This window comes from Triplophysa rosa, linkage group LG20 (assembly GCF_024868665.1).
Source record: "Triplophysa rosa linkage group LG20, Trosa_1v2, whole genome shotgun sequence".
Classification (NCBI taxonomy): Eukaryota; Metazoa; Chordata; class Actinopteri; order Cypriniformes; family Nemacheilidae; genus Triplophysa; species Triplophysa rosa.
Window position 1 is genome coordinate 6,002,334 of NC_079909.1, and position 14,272 is coordinate 6,016,605.

The following is a 14,272-nucleotide window of genomic DNA, read 5'->3' on the forward strand; positions in this document are numbered from 1 at the left end:
TTAAATCTGTCCTAATGATATTTGGCCATAAATGTAGAAAGAAACTGTTCAGAAGATCACAACGTTTCAAAAAAGGCTCCTTTTTGAAATATTGCACTTTCTTTGTGTCCGGCAGAGGGAGACAAAGCTCCGCCCATTAAAGGCAGCAGGTGACATAACAGACCTCATCGTCTATAATCCATTCAGATAGAAAGCCTTTATATATTTGACAAATGTCAATGATGAGCTAAAGGTAATATAGAAACAGTAAACCCTTCTCCTGACTTTGACATGTACAAATAAGAGAGAAAGCTTTCTGTCACATGTGAACAGGTGAAGCCGATTCATGTTACAAGTTTACATATGTAGCTTATATGCAAACGCACACAGTGGTCCAGTGTACTTCACAGTGTATCATTTCTAGGGCACTTCCTGCTGTGCTGATCCAGCGCGTGCATGGCCCCTCATCTGTCACAATCGCTTCAGGAAACTACCACGCGCTTCAGCTGACTACTTGACATGAAACTTTACAAATAAAACACATGGTAAGGTCAAATGTTTTGAAAATCTACTTTACAAGAGTGCTTTTTAAATTCTCTTTTATGATCAATGTTGATAAAATGATTAATTCATTTAAGGCAAATCAGTTTATTTTATATAATATTGCATCGCTGTCTTCAATTATGGGTCATCACAGACTTCGGTTGCTTAATCTGAATGCGTGTATGGTGCTCTAAACACAGATGAACCTTAAAAAAAGAGATTGTTGTTGATACTTTAATGCTTTGCCTAGTTTTCTAATCCTGGATTATACAGTCTTTATCTTGTTTACTTGCCCCTGATTTGACACTGTAGATTTGGCACTATTTTAAGTGATAAATGTGAAGTTGCTTAAACAATGGTTAGGTAGGTTTAAAGGGATAGTTCACCCACAACTGCTTGCCGTGTCTGTGTGTGTTTTTAGATTCAAAAGTCTTCTTTAATCTGCAGTGTATTCTGTTATAGTAATTGTTTGCTGAATTATTTTGTAATTATAAGTTTTACATTTTTGTTTCAATTGTTTCCTGTATAGGTTTAGACCAACGATTAATTGACGTGTGTATATTTTGATATACAACAGAGAGGTGTATTTCGTCATTATTTTGTCCACTGTAACGTATTATTTGCCTGAATGTAGTTGTATTATTAATGTACTTGTCGTATCTGCCATGGACATCTTTGATCAATATTAGCTGTGGCTGATTATGAACATTTTACATTTAATTGCCCCTAATTTCAATATTTGATTATATCCTTGATCAAACTTCTTCATGCAGTGCCATTCAATTAATTCATCGCAACATTCTTCAAAGAATAAAGTTTGATTTCAGCTTTCTCGCTTCTCGCCCTAAATATCGTCATACCACTGTGCCTTTTTAAAGTGTGGGTGAATGCCAAGTGTGTGGATTGAGATCAGAATAGATAAGCCAAAGCTTTCATTTTTCTTTTGTCTGTGGCACTCGCTGCGTTTTTAGCAAGGCATGCAGCTGATTGGCTTATGTTTGACTGTTGTATCTATAGCAACCGCTGCTGAGTGATGTGCTGCGACCATAGGTGTGTGGTTGGAGACATTTCCTGTGTCTCACTATTGTTCTGAGTCTAGGGTTCACTTCTTGAACAGCATACGGTACAGCAGTTCCACAATGCACAATGCAGTTTCTTTATTCTGTGTTGAATCACGTGTGATTATGTAAGAATTCTCTTCCTTTGTTGAATAATCATGTCGAGAAAGAATAGGTCCAACCGAGATATTTACTGTCTATTATTCATCTATATTTCAAATGAGATAACTGTGAAAAAGCTGTTTCTGCAATGGAATCTGCAAAAATCTGTGATCTTGAGAGGATAGTTTACCCGAAATTGGAAATCTGTTATAACTTTTTCACACTCATGTTGGTTCAATCCGCATCACTTTGAATGTGTGGTAGAGACTTATGGAGACCGTTTACTTTCTTCGTGTTTGTATAGTAAAGGCCTCAACCATCTTTTTGATATGATATCAACTGTCTGAGGTCTGTTGGTTGTCATGATGAAGACTCTTTCTGATTCTTAGGGAGATACATGTAAAAATATTTGTTATGATAACGGCTAGAAATTTAAGAAAGGCCATCATCACAAAGAATTGATTCGTATGAGATACGGTGACCTGTTTGGTAAACCAGCGCCGGAGGAAGCTATGTTGGTGACCTAGGCGAGATTTACATTAGATTTATTTGAAGATGAATGAAAAAGACAATGAAAAGCGTCAATGTTGCCAGTTAAAAGGTTTTACAGTAATTCATTTGGATTAAAGCGACTTACATGTAGGAGAGCATTTAACATTTTGTCAACACGCTAAACAGTACTGGTAGTTTAGGATTAAAGGTGGAGTAAGCAAGGGAGAGAACGAACAACATGAAAGACACATTTTTCTTTAAATAAGCTATTTCTCAAGTAAAGAAATTGCTGACATGAACGGTCATTAATGCGATTCGTAAATACAGTATATTGTTTTTTCCTTCTCTTCTCTGCCTTCCTTGTGCACCTGATTTTACGTTTTTACTTTTTTCCAAATATGAAAACAGTTGCAAATGCTAATGGAAAAACTAATACGAATGGTTACACTGCATCCATGCACCAAAATTGTAATTTTACAGAATTTTACTGTTATTTTTACAGTTTTTTTTCACGTATAATGTCCAAAGAACGTTTGTATTTTAATTTTACTGTTGGAATACGGTCAAGACCCATCAAATTTACAAGAAAACAGAAAAACATGTACTTTTATGGGGATTATTTCTACAGTGTATTTCTGGCGCCCCAGCTGCCGTTTTTTTACAGGATTTTTTTTACAGTCTATTTTTTGAAATATGGTCAAAAACCGTCAAATAACAGAAAAAAAACACATTTACAAGAAAAACTGTGGAAGACATGTAATTTTACAGGAAAATGTTTAATTTACATAATATTTCTGGCATTCCATTTATTTTTACAGTGTGCATGATTCACATTACGTTATGATGACATCATACATATAGTGTTTTAATTAGTCTTGAGGTGACATGATGTCAACTCAAGTTTTTAGCTGATGATCTTATGTTATGTAACCCTAACCATATTGTAATCAGTAGTAAATGGACGTTATTTGGCATTTTTTCCTCAATATATAGTAGTGGAGCTCACACTGCTCTAGAAAAAAATCTGGGCAGGTGTCCATGTTGTATTTGCCATGGGCCGGCCATGTGGTGAACTGAAATGTCTCATTTCTTCACTGACACCTGGTCTTAGTGGTTTGAGGTCTATTATAGTCTTACAATGGTACCAAAGAACAGACTTACTTCTGCTATAAACTTCTGCCTTACACTAATGATTCTGACCAATGAATGCCTATTTATGAAAAGAAAACAATTAATGCCATTACAGACAGTACATACAGTTAAACACTGTCAGTAGGGCTGGGTATTGATAAAAAAAAAAAATTCTAAGGTGTTGGGTTGGATTCCAGTAAATGAATCGACTCCTCTTTTCAGAGCCTTCATAAGCACAAGCTCCGCCCCCTATTATCGGCCAACTCAATCATATTAGTTTTTTGTCAAGAACAGTACAGACTTCAGAAAAAGCTGATGGATAAAGTCCAGAGCTGTGGAAAGACATGAAATATTCTGCATCGATGCATAACAGCAAAAGCTTGTTGTGCTGTTGTGCAGGGCAAATAGTGCACCTCTCTGTTAAAAATCTTTTAATTAATTTAAACATCATTTTCATGTCAAATTATTAAATGTAAATCAATATGTTTATTCAGAATAATAAGACAGGCTGTTTAATGCAGCTCACAGGGCCGTGAATTCATGAATTGTATATCCACCTATTGCACAAAGCGAGATGAACAAACTCCGGGTTGCAGAGTAAGTTTCGTGTTGACAAAACCATAAAAACTCAACCTGGTTAAGATCAGGTTCAGCTGTTGCACAACGCTTAAGGTCTTTGCACATAAAGTCCGAAATGTTCGTATGCATTTTTTCGTATTTGGAGCTCGATTATATGGTGTCTCTGAATTTGACAAAACGCCTCTCAGAATGCTTGCTACGGATGCGAAAAACGCAGAAAAATCGAACCCAGTCCGAATTTTTTTATGACGGACGAAAATATCGGAGGCAGTGTGTAAATTTGATTGACACGAAAATATCGGAGGCAGCGTGTAAATGTGATTGACACAACATGAGGTCGTATTTATTTTTTAACGCGCAGATATTTCGGACGCAAATTTCGGACTCAATGTGCAATGGCCTTTAGTCTCGCATAGCAAGATACTTTTCATACTGAAGGTCTGGAACTTCTCGCCGCTTTCTTTGGCCAAGGCCCATCCAAGACGCCATATGACTGACTGGTAAAGCAACTAATCATGTTTCGTTTTGTGCCGTGTCATGTAATGAGGCTGTCCCCGCAGTGACAGACCTGTGTACATTCACGTACATGTCTAAAGTTAACAGCAACAAAATGATTATACGTTTATGCCGTGAACCTCGAACACTTTTAAGAAGTAAGCGTTTAGTTGATCGTGATGAATTCTTATAGCAATCATTGTAAACACGACAGCTTACTTCTTAGATCTGACGGCTTCGTGTTGTTTCCAGGCGGACCCTTAAAGAACGCGAAACGCACGTCTCCAGGAAATCCTGTGAAATTCAACCAATCAGATGACGACTTTGAACGTGCTGAAGTGTTTCCAGAAAAGTGTGCCTTATGTATCAGACGTTTAGCCAACGGTCTGAGTCTGAGACTACACAACGCTTGGTATAAACGTTCTCTGTCAACTCAGGTTTGATATAGGCTGCGTCCGAAATCCCCTACTTCCATACTATATAGTAGGCGAAAATGAGTATGAGTCATGAATAGTATGTCCGAAATCTCTGTTTGCAAAAAACAGTAGGCGAGAAATACCCAGATGGTCTACTACTTCCGCCGAGATTCATGAGTGCTGATCGGATAGACACTTTTTCAAAAATTTCAAAAGTAAATCAAATAAAAATAGCGGAAAACTTTAAGGCGAACGTCCATTTTTAATGTAAGTGCCAATAAATGAATTTCTCGTGACTAAATTATGTTTTTATCAACACTCACGTACAGGTTGTTGTTAATACGTCATAGGTCAAAGAGCATACGGGTCACATGACATTAAAACATGGCGGACGTAGTATGTCCGAAATGTATTCATACTACCCCCACTCATACTATATAGAACGTACTGTTTTGACGGCCGATAGGTAGGTACTTATTCAAATTCAGTACGTACTGTCACAGTATGCGATTTCAGACGCAGCCCCAGAGTTCGTGAGGCGCGTGCACCTGAAAGTGTGACATGTGCGGGAAACAGCCAATCACACAGAACACAGAAAGCATCATCAGTTTGATTGACTTCTCGCGAGAATCAGCACAATTCACTTTTCTGTTTAAGATAATGAAATCATGAAAGAAATCTCATGAATTAAAGCACATTTACCAGGCAGGAATAAACACGGCTGCAGTGAAAGTTTGGGAAGACAACTACTTACTATATCAATGCAAGCGAATCAACTGAATTTAAATATTTTATAGGTTTACAAAAAGATCAAATGAAATCACGTATGCTTCATTACTTTAAAAAGCTTTATATACTGAAGTTTGTATTCATACGTACATAGTTATATTAATTTAAATGCTTTGTTTATTATTAATTGATTAATATTTATCAACTCATGCAATAATTATATGAGTTATATGAATTATACATAATTATAATCAATAAAAAATATAATAAACAATTAGCAGCAATAAAGGTATCATTTTAATTCAATATTAAAATTTTGCCTGATATCTCAACGTCAGACATGAAATACATCTAAACGCGGTTTAAAAAGTTCAAGCAGTTTGTCCCTTTACGTGTCCTGTAGTTCGGTTGTTTTAAAGGGACAGTTCACCCAAAAATGAAAATTCTGTCATCACTTACTCACCTTGGAGTTGTTCCAAATCTGTATAAATGTCTTTGTTCTGATGAACACAGAGAAAGCTATTTGGAAGAATGCTTATAACCAAACAGTTTTTGGAGCCCATTGACTACAATAGTAGGAAATATTACTTTATGATTTTTTTGTTCTGTTGAACACAAAAGAAGACATTTAGAAGAATGTAGGAAAGCAAACAGTTCTGGGGCACTTTTGACTACCATTGTATTTTTTCATACTATGGGAGTCAATTAATTGCATGAATTACTCACTTTCTTTTTTCTGCAGAACAGATATTTTGAGATATTTTTAAGATATTTTTATATTTATAAGATATTTTGAAGAATGTTGGTAACTGAAAGCCGTCGGTTCCCATTGACTTGCATTGGTTTTGTGTCCATACAATGGAAGTCAATGGGGGACCAACGCTTTTTGGTTACCAACATTTTTCAAAATATCTTCTTTCGTGTTTTGCAGAAGAAAGAAATTCACACAGGTTTAAAAGTAGTAAATGATGAGGTGTTTTAAGTATTCTGTCAACCTTACATGATCATAACAGAGGTATGAATATTTTAACTTTGCACAGTATGTGATTTTATCACACATTCTCATTTCAACGTGTATTTTAAAGGGGTCATATGGCTGAACACGTGTTTTTCTGTGTCTTTGGTGTGTTATAAGTTGCCCATGCATGTATTAGACACGTAAAATTGCACAAATGAAAGTGTGGGAACAAAAGATGCATTCTATCTAAAAGCGAATGCTCAACCAGACTTGCAGGAAACGCCTCATGTAACCACACCCTGGCGAATCTACGTAACTTCGTAACATGATTTGACTAAGACCGCCCACATCTACACGTAGTTAAGGTGGCGTAATTGTAAATCTCATTGTATCGTCTGACAGTACAATTGCTTTGGAACCTGATGTTCCGAATATGGTAAGAGGCGTGAAATGCTTGCAGTATTCGACCAATCACTACGCACTGGTTAACTGGCCAATCATAGCACACCTCGCTTTTCAGAGCCATGAGCTTTGTTAAAAATCAGCGCGTTTCAGAGAGGCGGAGCAAAGAGGAGATACAAACATGCACGGTATGTGGAAAATACAGCGTTTTTGAACCTTAAATGGTGTATACACACTGCATTACATCTAAAACAATCAATAATATTCGTTTTAGCCGTGCAATATGACCCCTTTAACATTTACTTTAGTGGAATGTCATGTAGACTTTCATTGCAAGTGTATTAAAGTTTAAGTGATTTTTGCTTGTTTTGAGTCAAAGTTACTATGTGAAAGTTGAAATGAAAATGTTGGAGTTGTTTTTTCAGAGTTCACACCTGCACACAAACAGTCTCTCTCTCTCTCTCTCTCTCTCTCTCTCTCTCTCTCTCTCTCTCTCTCTCTCTTTTCCCTCATGTTGGTTAATATTGTGTGGTAAAGTATACGGGGTCAAATGTTATGTAGATGGTTGTTGATGTGACAGAATCAGCTAAAACTGTGTCATGTTGCATCTGCCCCAGTTTGTCTCTCTCAAACTGCACAAAGCTCCAGACTCCAGTACACATTTAATATTATGATATTTAAAATGTGTTAACACATTAATTCAAGCACATAGAAGTTATATGAAGCCACTACCTGAATCCTTTTAAACTTCTCATTTGTCTTTACAGGAGGAAAGTGTGGACGTCAAGGCCCTCCGGGCCAAATTTCACGCTCAGTTAGAAAAGGCTGCTTGTGGAGGCGGAGCTCCCATCAAACCTCATGCGATTGGCGCGTCGCCAGAGTCCCTAACCAATGGGGCGCTCAGAAACAAGCCTTCAGCCGCACCTCCGAGACCAATCCTTCCTCTGCACTCTTCGAGCGAACCAAAGATGTTTGGTTCGGGTCCTCAAGGAGTCTTCCCAAGACCTCCTCCCGTCCATCGCGTGGGAGGCCAGGAGTCTCCAAAAATGCCCCCTATGGAGGTCGGTGGGCCAAACAGAGTCAAACTCACAGGTGAACTTCTACAGAGCAAGCTGTTGAAACAACAGAGCGAAATGAAGCTGCCTCCACCTGTCAGGTCGCCGTTGCCGAGTCAGAAGAGCGTGACGGAGGTGGCTCCTCTGAGGAGGCCGCTTCCAACAGTCGGCCCGCGTCCGTCAAAGCCGAAACGTCCTCCTTCCGTTAATCTGGATCATTTTAGGAGGAAAGCCCCTGCTGTTCTTCCCAAAAGACACGTGGAATCACAAAACCTTAGAGGTAGGAAGCTTGAATGGACCTTTTTTTTACAATTCAAGGTTAAGTGTGTGGTTTTCATGTTAAGCTTGTGATTCATTATCAGGACCAGCGAGACCTCCAAATAAACCCTGCGGCCTGATGACTTCATCTTTTTCAGAATTGTAAGTGAAGTTTGGTCATTAAAATGTGGTTGTTTAGCATTGCTTGGTTGCATAAACAGTTTGGATGGGACAAAAAAAGACAAAGATCTTGATTGCATCACAACACCTTTTATTTTAATGTAGCGCTTCTTACGTGCATCGAGCGTTCATAGCGGTGCAAGTTTCAGGGTTTTGCTCGGGCTGGAAGTATGTGGGTGCAGAGCGTTGCATTGTGGCATTTCCTGACTCTTGTGTACAATAAAGTCACATGTTTGATTTCCTCTGAATATGTCTCAGCTGATCCGGTATTTTCATGTTGATGTACAGACATTGAGTCTGATTGAGTTAATATATCACGTTAACACTGATTTCTGTTTTTGGTTTGGGTTAGAAGTGTAGACTCAGTGCAAGAGACCTATGATGACATCAGCTCACTCCCACCGCCGCCTCTACCGCCCCCCAAACCCAGAGGTAAACATCACAAGCGTCAGATTAAATGGCATAGCCCTGCACATTAAATAGCATAGTTCACTCAAAAAACAACTTTGGTCAGGATTTATTCACCCTTATGTGGTTGAAAACCTGTTTGTTCTGTGGAACACAAAAGAAGATATTTTGAGAAACGTCTCCGTGGTTTTGTGTTCATACACAGTGGAAGTCAATGGAGGACAGTGTTGTTACCAGTGTTCTGCAAAATATCTTCTTTTGTGTTCTGCAGAAGAAAGTCAAGTTTAAATACAGGTTTTAAATGACATAAATAAATACAGGTTGGTGTAAAAACAAATTAATGACACAACTTTCTGTCTCTAGAATTTCTGAATCTCTAGAAGAGAGAAGCATGAGAGTCTCAATTTATCTCTATTTAGAGATTTAATGAAACAATTTGAGATGTTCTCTCCTTTAAACCACACAGAGTGGATCTTTGAAATGAAACGAATTTATTAAAAAGCATATATGTGTTCTTGTATTGCAGACTCGTGGACTGATGGATATCCATCTCAAGCTGATGAGGTGAGTGTATTGGTCTGTTTTATGTGTGTTTGTGAGAATTATCATCAGAGAGAGAATGTTCATTCATGCATCTTTCTGTATAATAGTTGCAGTGTTGTTTTGTTCCAAGTTTTTTATTTATTGATTGATTTATTCATGTGTTGTTTGTGTTTATAGGACAGCGATGAAGAGATTTATGAAGACATAGACAAGTAAGTCAGTGTTCATTTTAAACTGTATTCACACCTGTGCTAAAATACAGATGGTCTTCAGATGGTTTGTCAATCAAAGTTGAGTTCGTTTCACACAGTGACTACCTGACAGTGATGTCATTTAAAGAGGTACTGTGATTCATATAAAAAATCCTAATGATTTTTTAAATTAAATTGTTTAATGCAGAAACTCAAATATTTACAGTGCAAATTTCCTCCAGTCCAACCACATCACTGAAGCAATAATTCACCCCAAAATTCATCAAACTGTTGTCAGATTTGTCCACTTTCTCATCACACGTGAGATCGCTTTAATATCTAATATCTTGTAAGACACCAATGAAATTAAATGGAGAGCAAATGGAAACTTTTGCTTAAGTGTCCTGCATCTCAGATATTTCGATTGGAAAGAAAAAAGTATCAGAAATCTCACAAATGTCTCTGTCATTAGAGTTTCAGCAAAGATCTCAACAATGTCACAAACTGAACTCAGATTTGTCAAGTCTGCAATCAAAACTCAATATTATGATTGAAGATCTCCATATATTTATCATCAAATTTACTCAAATCCAGATTATTTTACCTCTAAAATCTACATTCATTTTACACTTCCATTATACTCCTCACATGTTTTAACAAGTCTCATTTGTTTCTGTTTTAATGTTTCCTAAGCAGTTTTACAAGAAACATACAACTGAAAACTCCAACTAATCTCCTATGCAATACATTTCTTCTTTGAGCTGTATGCTGTCATTGTTTTAAGATGCTATTTAGTGATTATTTGCCCCACTGTCATAATATTTTTATGCTGTCCTTCTGAAACCTTGCATGTCCTAATTCACTGTTATTCAGGAAATGGAAAACACACTGTACTTTTTAAATGATTTAATGTTGTCAAAGTTGACAAGTACTTTTTAATACTTTTGATCGGTTAGATATTTGCAAAACCTAGTGACAAACATAAAGAGGGACTAATAATGACGATTTATGACACGAAATATGGAGATACAAGGTTTCAGAAGGGCGGCAGCGATATGTTTTTAGTGCAAAAATGCTTGGATGTTTTTTGAACTCTATGTCTGTATGTTGCAGACCAGAAGAGATTCCTCCGCCCATCCCTGCCGAGAGGAAACTCCCAAACGAAGCTAAAAAGCAGCTGGACAAGAAAGAGCTCAAGGAAAAGCAGAAACGTGAAAACGAGTATAAAAAGAGATTTAAGGTATTAACTGTATTGGTGTTCCTGATATATTTGTATGTGCTTTGCCCATAGCCTGCAGATATTAGCCCATTCATGTGTATTTGTATGGTTGTGTGCAGCTGAACGGACCCATTGAGGTGATACACTTGGCTCGTGTGAGAGACGACTGGCAAGGTGGCAAAAACGACCTGAGTGTGCACCAGGGGGAAAATGTGGAGATCATCCGTGTGAACAACAATCCGGAAGGCAAATGGCTGGCACGAGACATGAGGGGAAGCAGTAAGTCAGTATATAAAATTATACGAGTATATAAAATGATTGACCAACGGAAACCTTGAAATAAATAAAGTTGAAATAAATAAAGTTGGTCTATATTTTGGAAAGAGCATGTGTTTAATGTTTATTTGGTACAGTACACTGCAGAGCTATTATAGTTTTGAATGTAGTTTTATTTGGTTTTTATAAAAAAATGTATGTGTTTTATTTTGTGTTATTTGTGTTATGTTGACTATGTTGTGTATGAAACTGTTGTACTGGCGTGGTCAAAGACAAATTTCAACCTGGGTTGATAATAAAGTTGTATTGTATTTTAAATTATCTTTTATTTTAAGATTTTTTTTGTTAAATATTTTAACTTTGTTATATGCTTTTGTCATTTTATTTTTTATTTTTTTATATTGCTATGTAAGATTAGTTCATTTGTTTATTATTATAATTTTAGTGCTTTAAACTTATTTCAGTTTATTTCTTATTTTTTTGTTAGTTTATTTTTTCCAATAATATTTAGGCCAATATTTTATTTGATTGCAATAAACAAAAAAGCTTTCAAAGTTTTAGTTAAAATAACTCTGGTACACTGTAAACAACTGTAATTTTACATCATTTTGTAAAATGTATTATTTATTTGTTGTTTTATACGTATACTGTAAAAAACTGTTATTTTATGGAATTGTAATTGTTTTTACAGCATTTTTGAAATACTGTAAAAAAACAGTCAAATTACAAAAAGACTGCAAATTTACAAAACATGAGAAACAAGTCATTTTAAGTTAATAGTCTTATTGGCACCCGAGCTACTGGAAAACTACCCTTTTTTTTGCAGTTTTTTTTTCCAGTGTGTCTTGCCACATAGACATCCACTAAGTAAACATTACTGTGATTTTTGCAAACTGAAGAAGTCAAAAATATTTTCAGTGGCATTGACGATTCTGACAATAGATCATAACTTCTGCTTTGCTGAAAACTGATCTAGATCATAAAGAGCCAAACATATCTGTATTTATCCGCTACAGTTGGTTACATCAGTAACTCATGTGTGGATGTGGATTATGAGGAAGTGAAACGGAAAATACGTGGTCAAGGCCCGCACCCCTACATCCCTCCTGTAGGCCAGACCTTCGAGCAGGAAGTCTATGATGATATTGACTCCAATGACCAACTCAACAGGTGAGACGTGTTGAGTGAATAAAGTTGCTTATATTTTATTACTAAAGGGAGGTTTCCCGGACAGGGATTAGACTCATCCTAGACTAAAATAAATGTAAGAGCTGTCCAAACTGAAAACAACTTACACTGACATATCTTGAAAATACATCAGTGCCTTTGGGTGGTCTCTAAAAGCACACAAGAAAGGGATTTTTGTAAGGCACTTTTGTTAAAACTACTTCAATTTTCTAATTTAACTAAGGCCTAGTCCTGGTTTAAATTAATTCCTGTCCGGGAAACTGCCCCTAAATGTTATATACAGTACTCCAGATAAACTCTTGTTGTTTTCTTTTTATTTCAGCAGTTTTCATAGTGACGGTGAGTAGATGCACACAGCCTGCATTGTTTAAGAAAGGTCATGTGACTGACATGTGATGGTTTCCGTCTTTCTCAGATGTGTATGATGATGTGGAAGTCGAGAATGATGAGTTTCCTCCTCCTCCGCCAGAGATCAGGTGTCCGTCATCAGTTTTCATTTTAAAAGATGAAGTGTTCTTCATATTAAATGAAGTAAACACAACATCAATAACTTCCATTGATTTTTTTTGTCACATGAAGTACAATCCTTGGCTCTTATGGAAAGCTGCTGGTCAGAAAACAGTCACGGTCATTCTTCTATGTACTTGACAACATCTCCAATTTTATCTCTGTGTTAATGGATAACTTAATACCTATAAACTGCCAGCGGGTTAGAAAAGACTGCTTTGTTTTCGGTGTACAGTATAACCTGTCATAAAATTAAGATTTGTTTAATGTGATCTGATGTGTCTTCAGGCAAGATCCCAAAAAGGCCAAACAGCAAGAGAAAGAAGAAAAAGAGTTTCGGAAGAAGTTTAAGGTGAATCTGTTTCACTGTTTGCTATTTGTACTTTCTAAGCTTTGATTCTTTCTGGTAAGAATAATGATGTCACACTATTAAACAGTTTGAAGGACCGATCAGAGTTCTGTACACCATGATGGTGGATCCTAATGCCAGTTTAAAGAAGGCTGGCAGTAAAGAACTGACAGTGGTTTGTGGAGAGTTCCTCGATGTTATCCAGGAGACCAGCGAGAAGAAAGTTCTGTGCTGTAATAATCAGGGAAAATGTGAGTCACACGCCACCTAGTGGAAATTGATATACTATGCAGCAGACTTTTTCGCATCTGGCACTTTCCTGAAGCATATTTTAATCTTGATTGGAGTCTTTTATATACATTTTATTATGAAATAGAGTTTACAGTTGAAATGCACAATTTTTAAGTGTGTGGTGAACTTATTTTTCTTCTCTTTTGCACAGTTGGATACGTGCCCTTGAATTACCTTCTTTATTCGTATGTAGTGTTTTTTTTAATATATAATATTCAAAAATAATATCATCATATATTAATTTAATTAATTAATATAATACATTATTTTGAAGGTTTTCTTAATGTCATCATATTTTCTGTTTCCTGTTTCAGGGAAAGTGAAGTTTATGATGATATTGACAATGCATCAGGTAATTTTTTTTACTGTTCATTGAATGACTGTTAAATGCTGCAATGAAATTCCAATTAATTCAGTAAAGGCATTTAATTGTAATCATAAATTATTTTATTTATTTATTACTGTTTGTTTGTATAATTTCAGATATTTATGATAATGATGACAGCTGACCTGTTTGGAAATGATTATCATTAGTTTTCACCTGAGAAAGTAAAGAAATATGACTTATACAAGGAAAATATGATTCAAAGTTATGTATATTGTACAATTAAATGAGAATAAAATTATATTGTAAAGCATTTGATACTTTTTGTAATGATCATGTTTTAGTAATGTTAGAAGTTTTGTGTTTGTGTGATATGTCAACCCAGCACTGTTGAAATGAAAGTCAATAAAGTTCTATATTTGTTCCCTTGGTTTATTACTCATCATTAAATGTGCACTTTCTAAGTATAGCCTGTGAAAACTATTTCGGTTGTCCACCTTGTGTGCGTCGCGCAGACCACTCGGCGTATAACATTGAAGTACCTTGAGAATGTTTCGAGGACTCTGGGTTGCTCTCAAGGTACGTGTCTACACAGCGC

General features: G+C 36.3%; 1 protein-coding gene across 3 annotated transcripts; it reads left to right on the forward strand.

The window, feature by feature from the left end:
- The first annotated feature begins 398 nt into the window (after window positions 1–398).
- Window positions 399–14,100, forward strand: si:ch73-40i7.2 (FYN-binding protein 1). Of its 3 annotated transcripts, none has more exons than XM_057362104.1 (16): window positions 399–524; window positions 7,652–8,219; window positions 8,302–8,359; window positions 8,730–8,809; window positions 9,312–9,349; window positions 9,506–9,540; window positions 10,633–10,759; window positions 10,858–11,017; window positions 12,031–12,184; window positions 12,525–12,541; window positions 12,618–12,678; window positions 12,998–13,061; window positions 13,147–13,309; window positions 13,501–13,534; window positions 13,664–13,701; window positions 13,833–14,100. In XM_057362104.1, exons 1-16 carry the CDS (start codon window positions 522–524, stop codon window positions 13,856–13,858), a joined length of 1,626 nt encoding a protein of 541 aa, XP_057218087.1. In that variant the 5' UTR covers window positions 399–521; the 3' UTR covers window positions 13,859–14,100. The 3 variants fall into 3 exon arrangements, with proteins under 3 accessions (XP_057218087.1, XP_057218089.1, XP_057218088.1); XM_057362106.1 differs by having other exon boundaries at window positions 12,528–12,541; XM_057362105.1 differs by having other exon boundaries at window positions 8,733–8,809.
- Window positions 14,101–14,272: the final 172 nt, after the last annotated feature.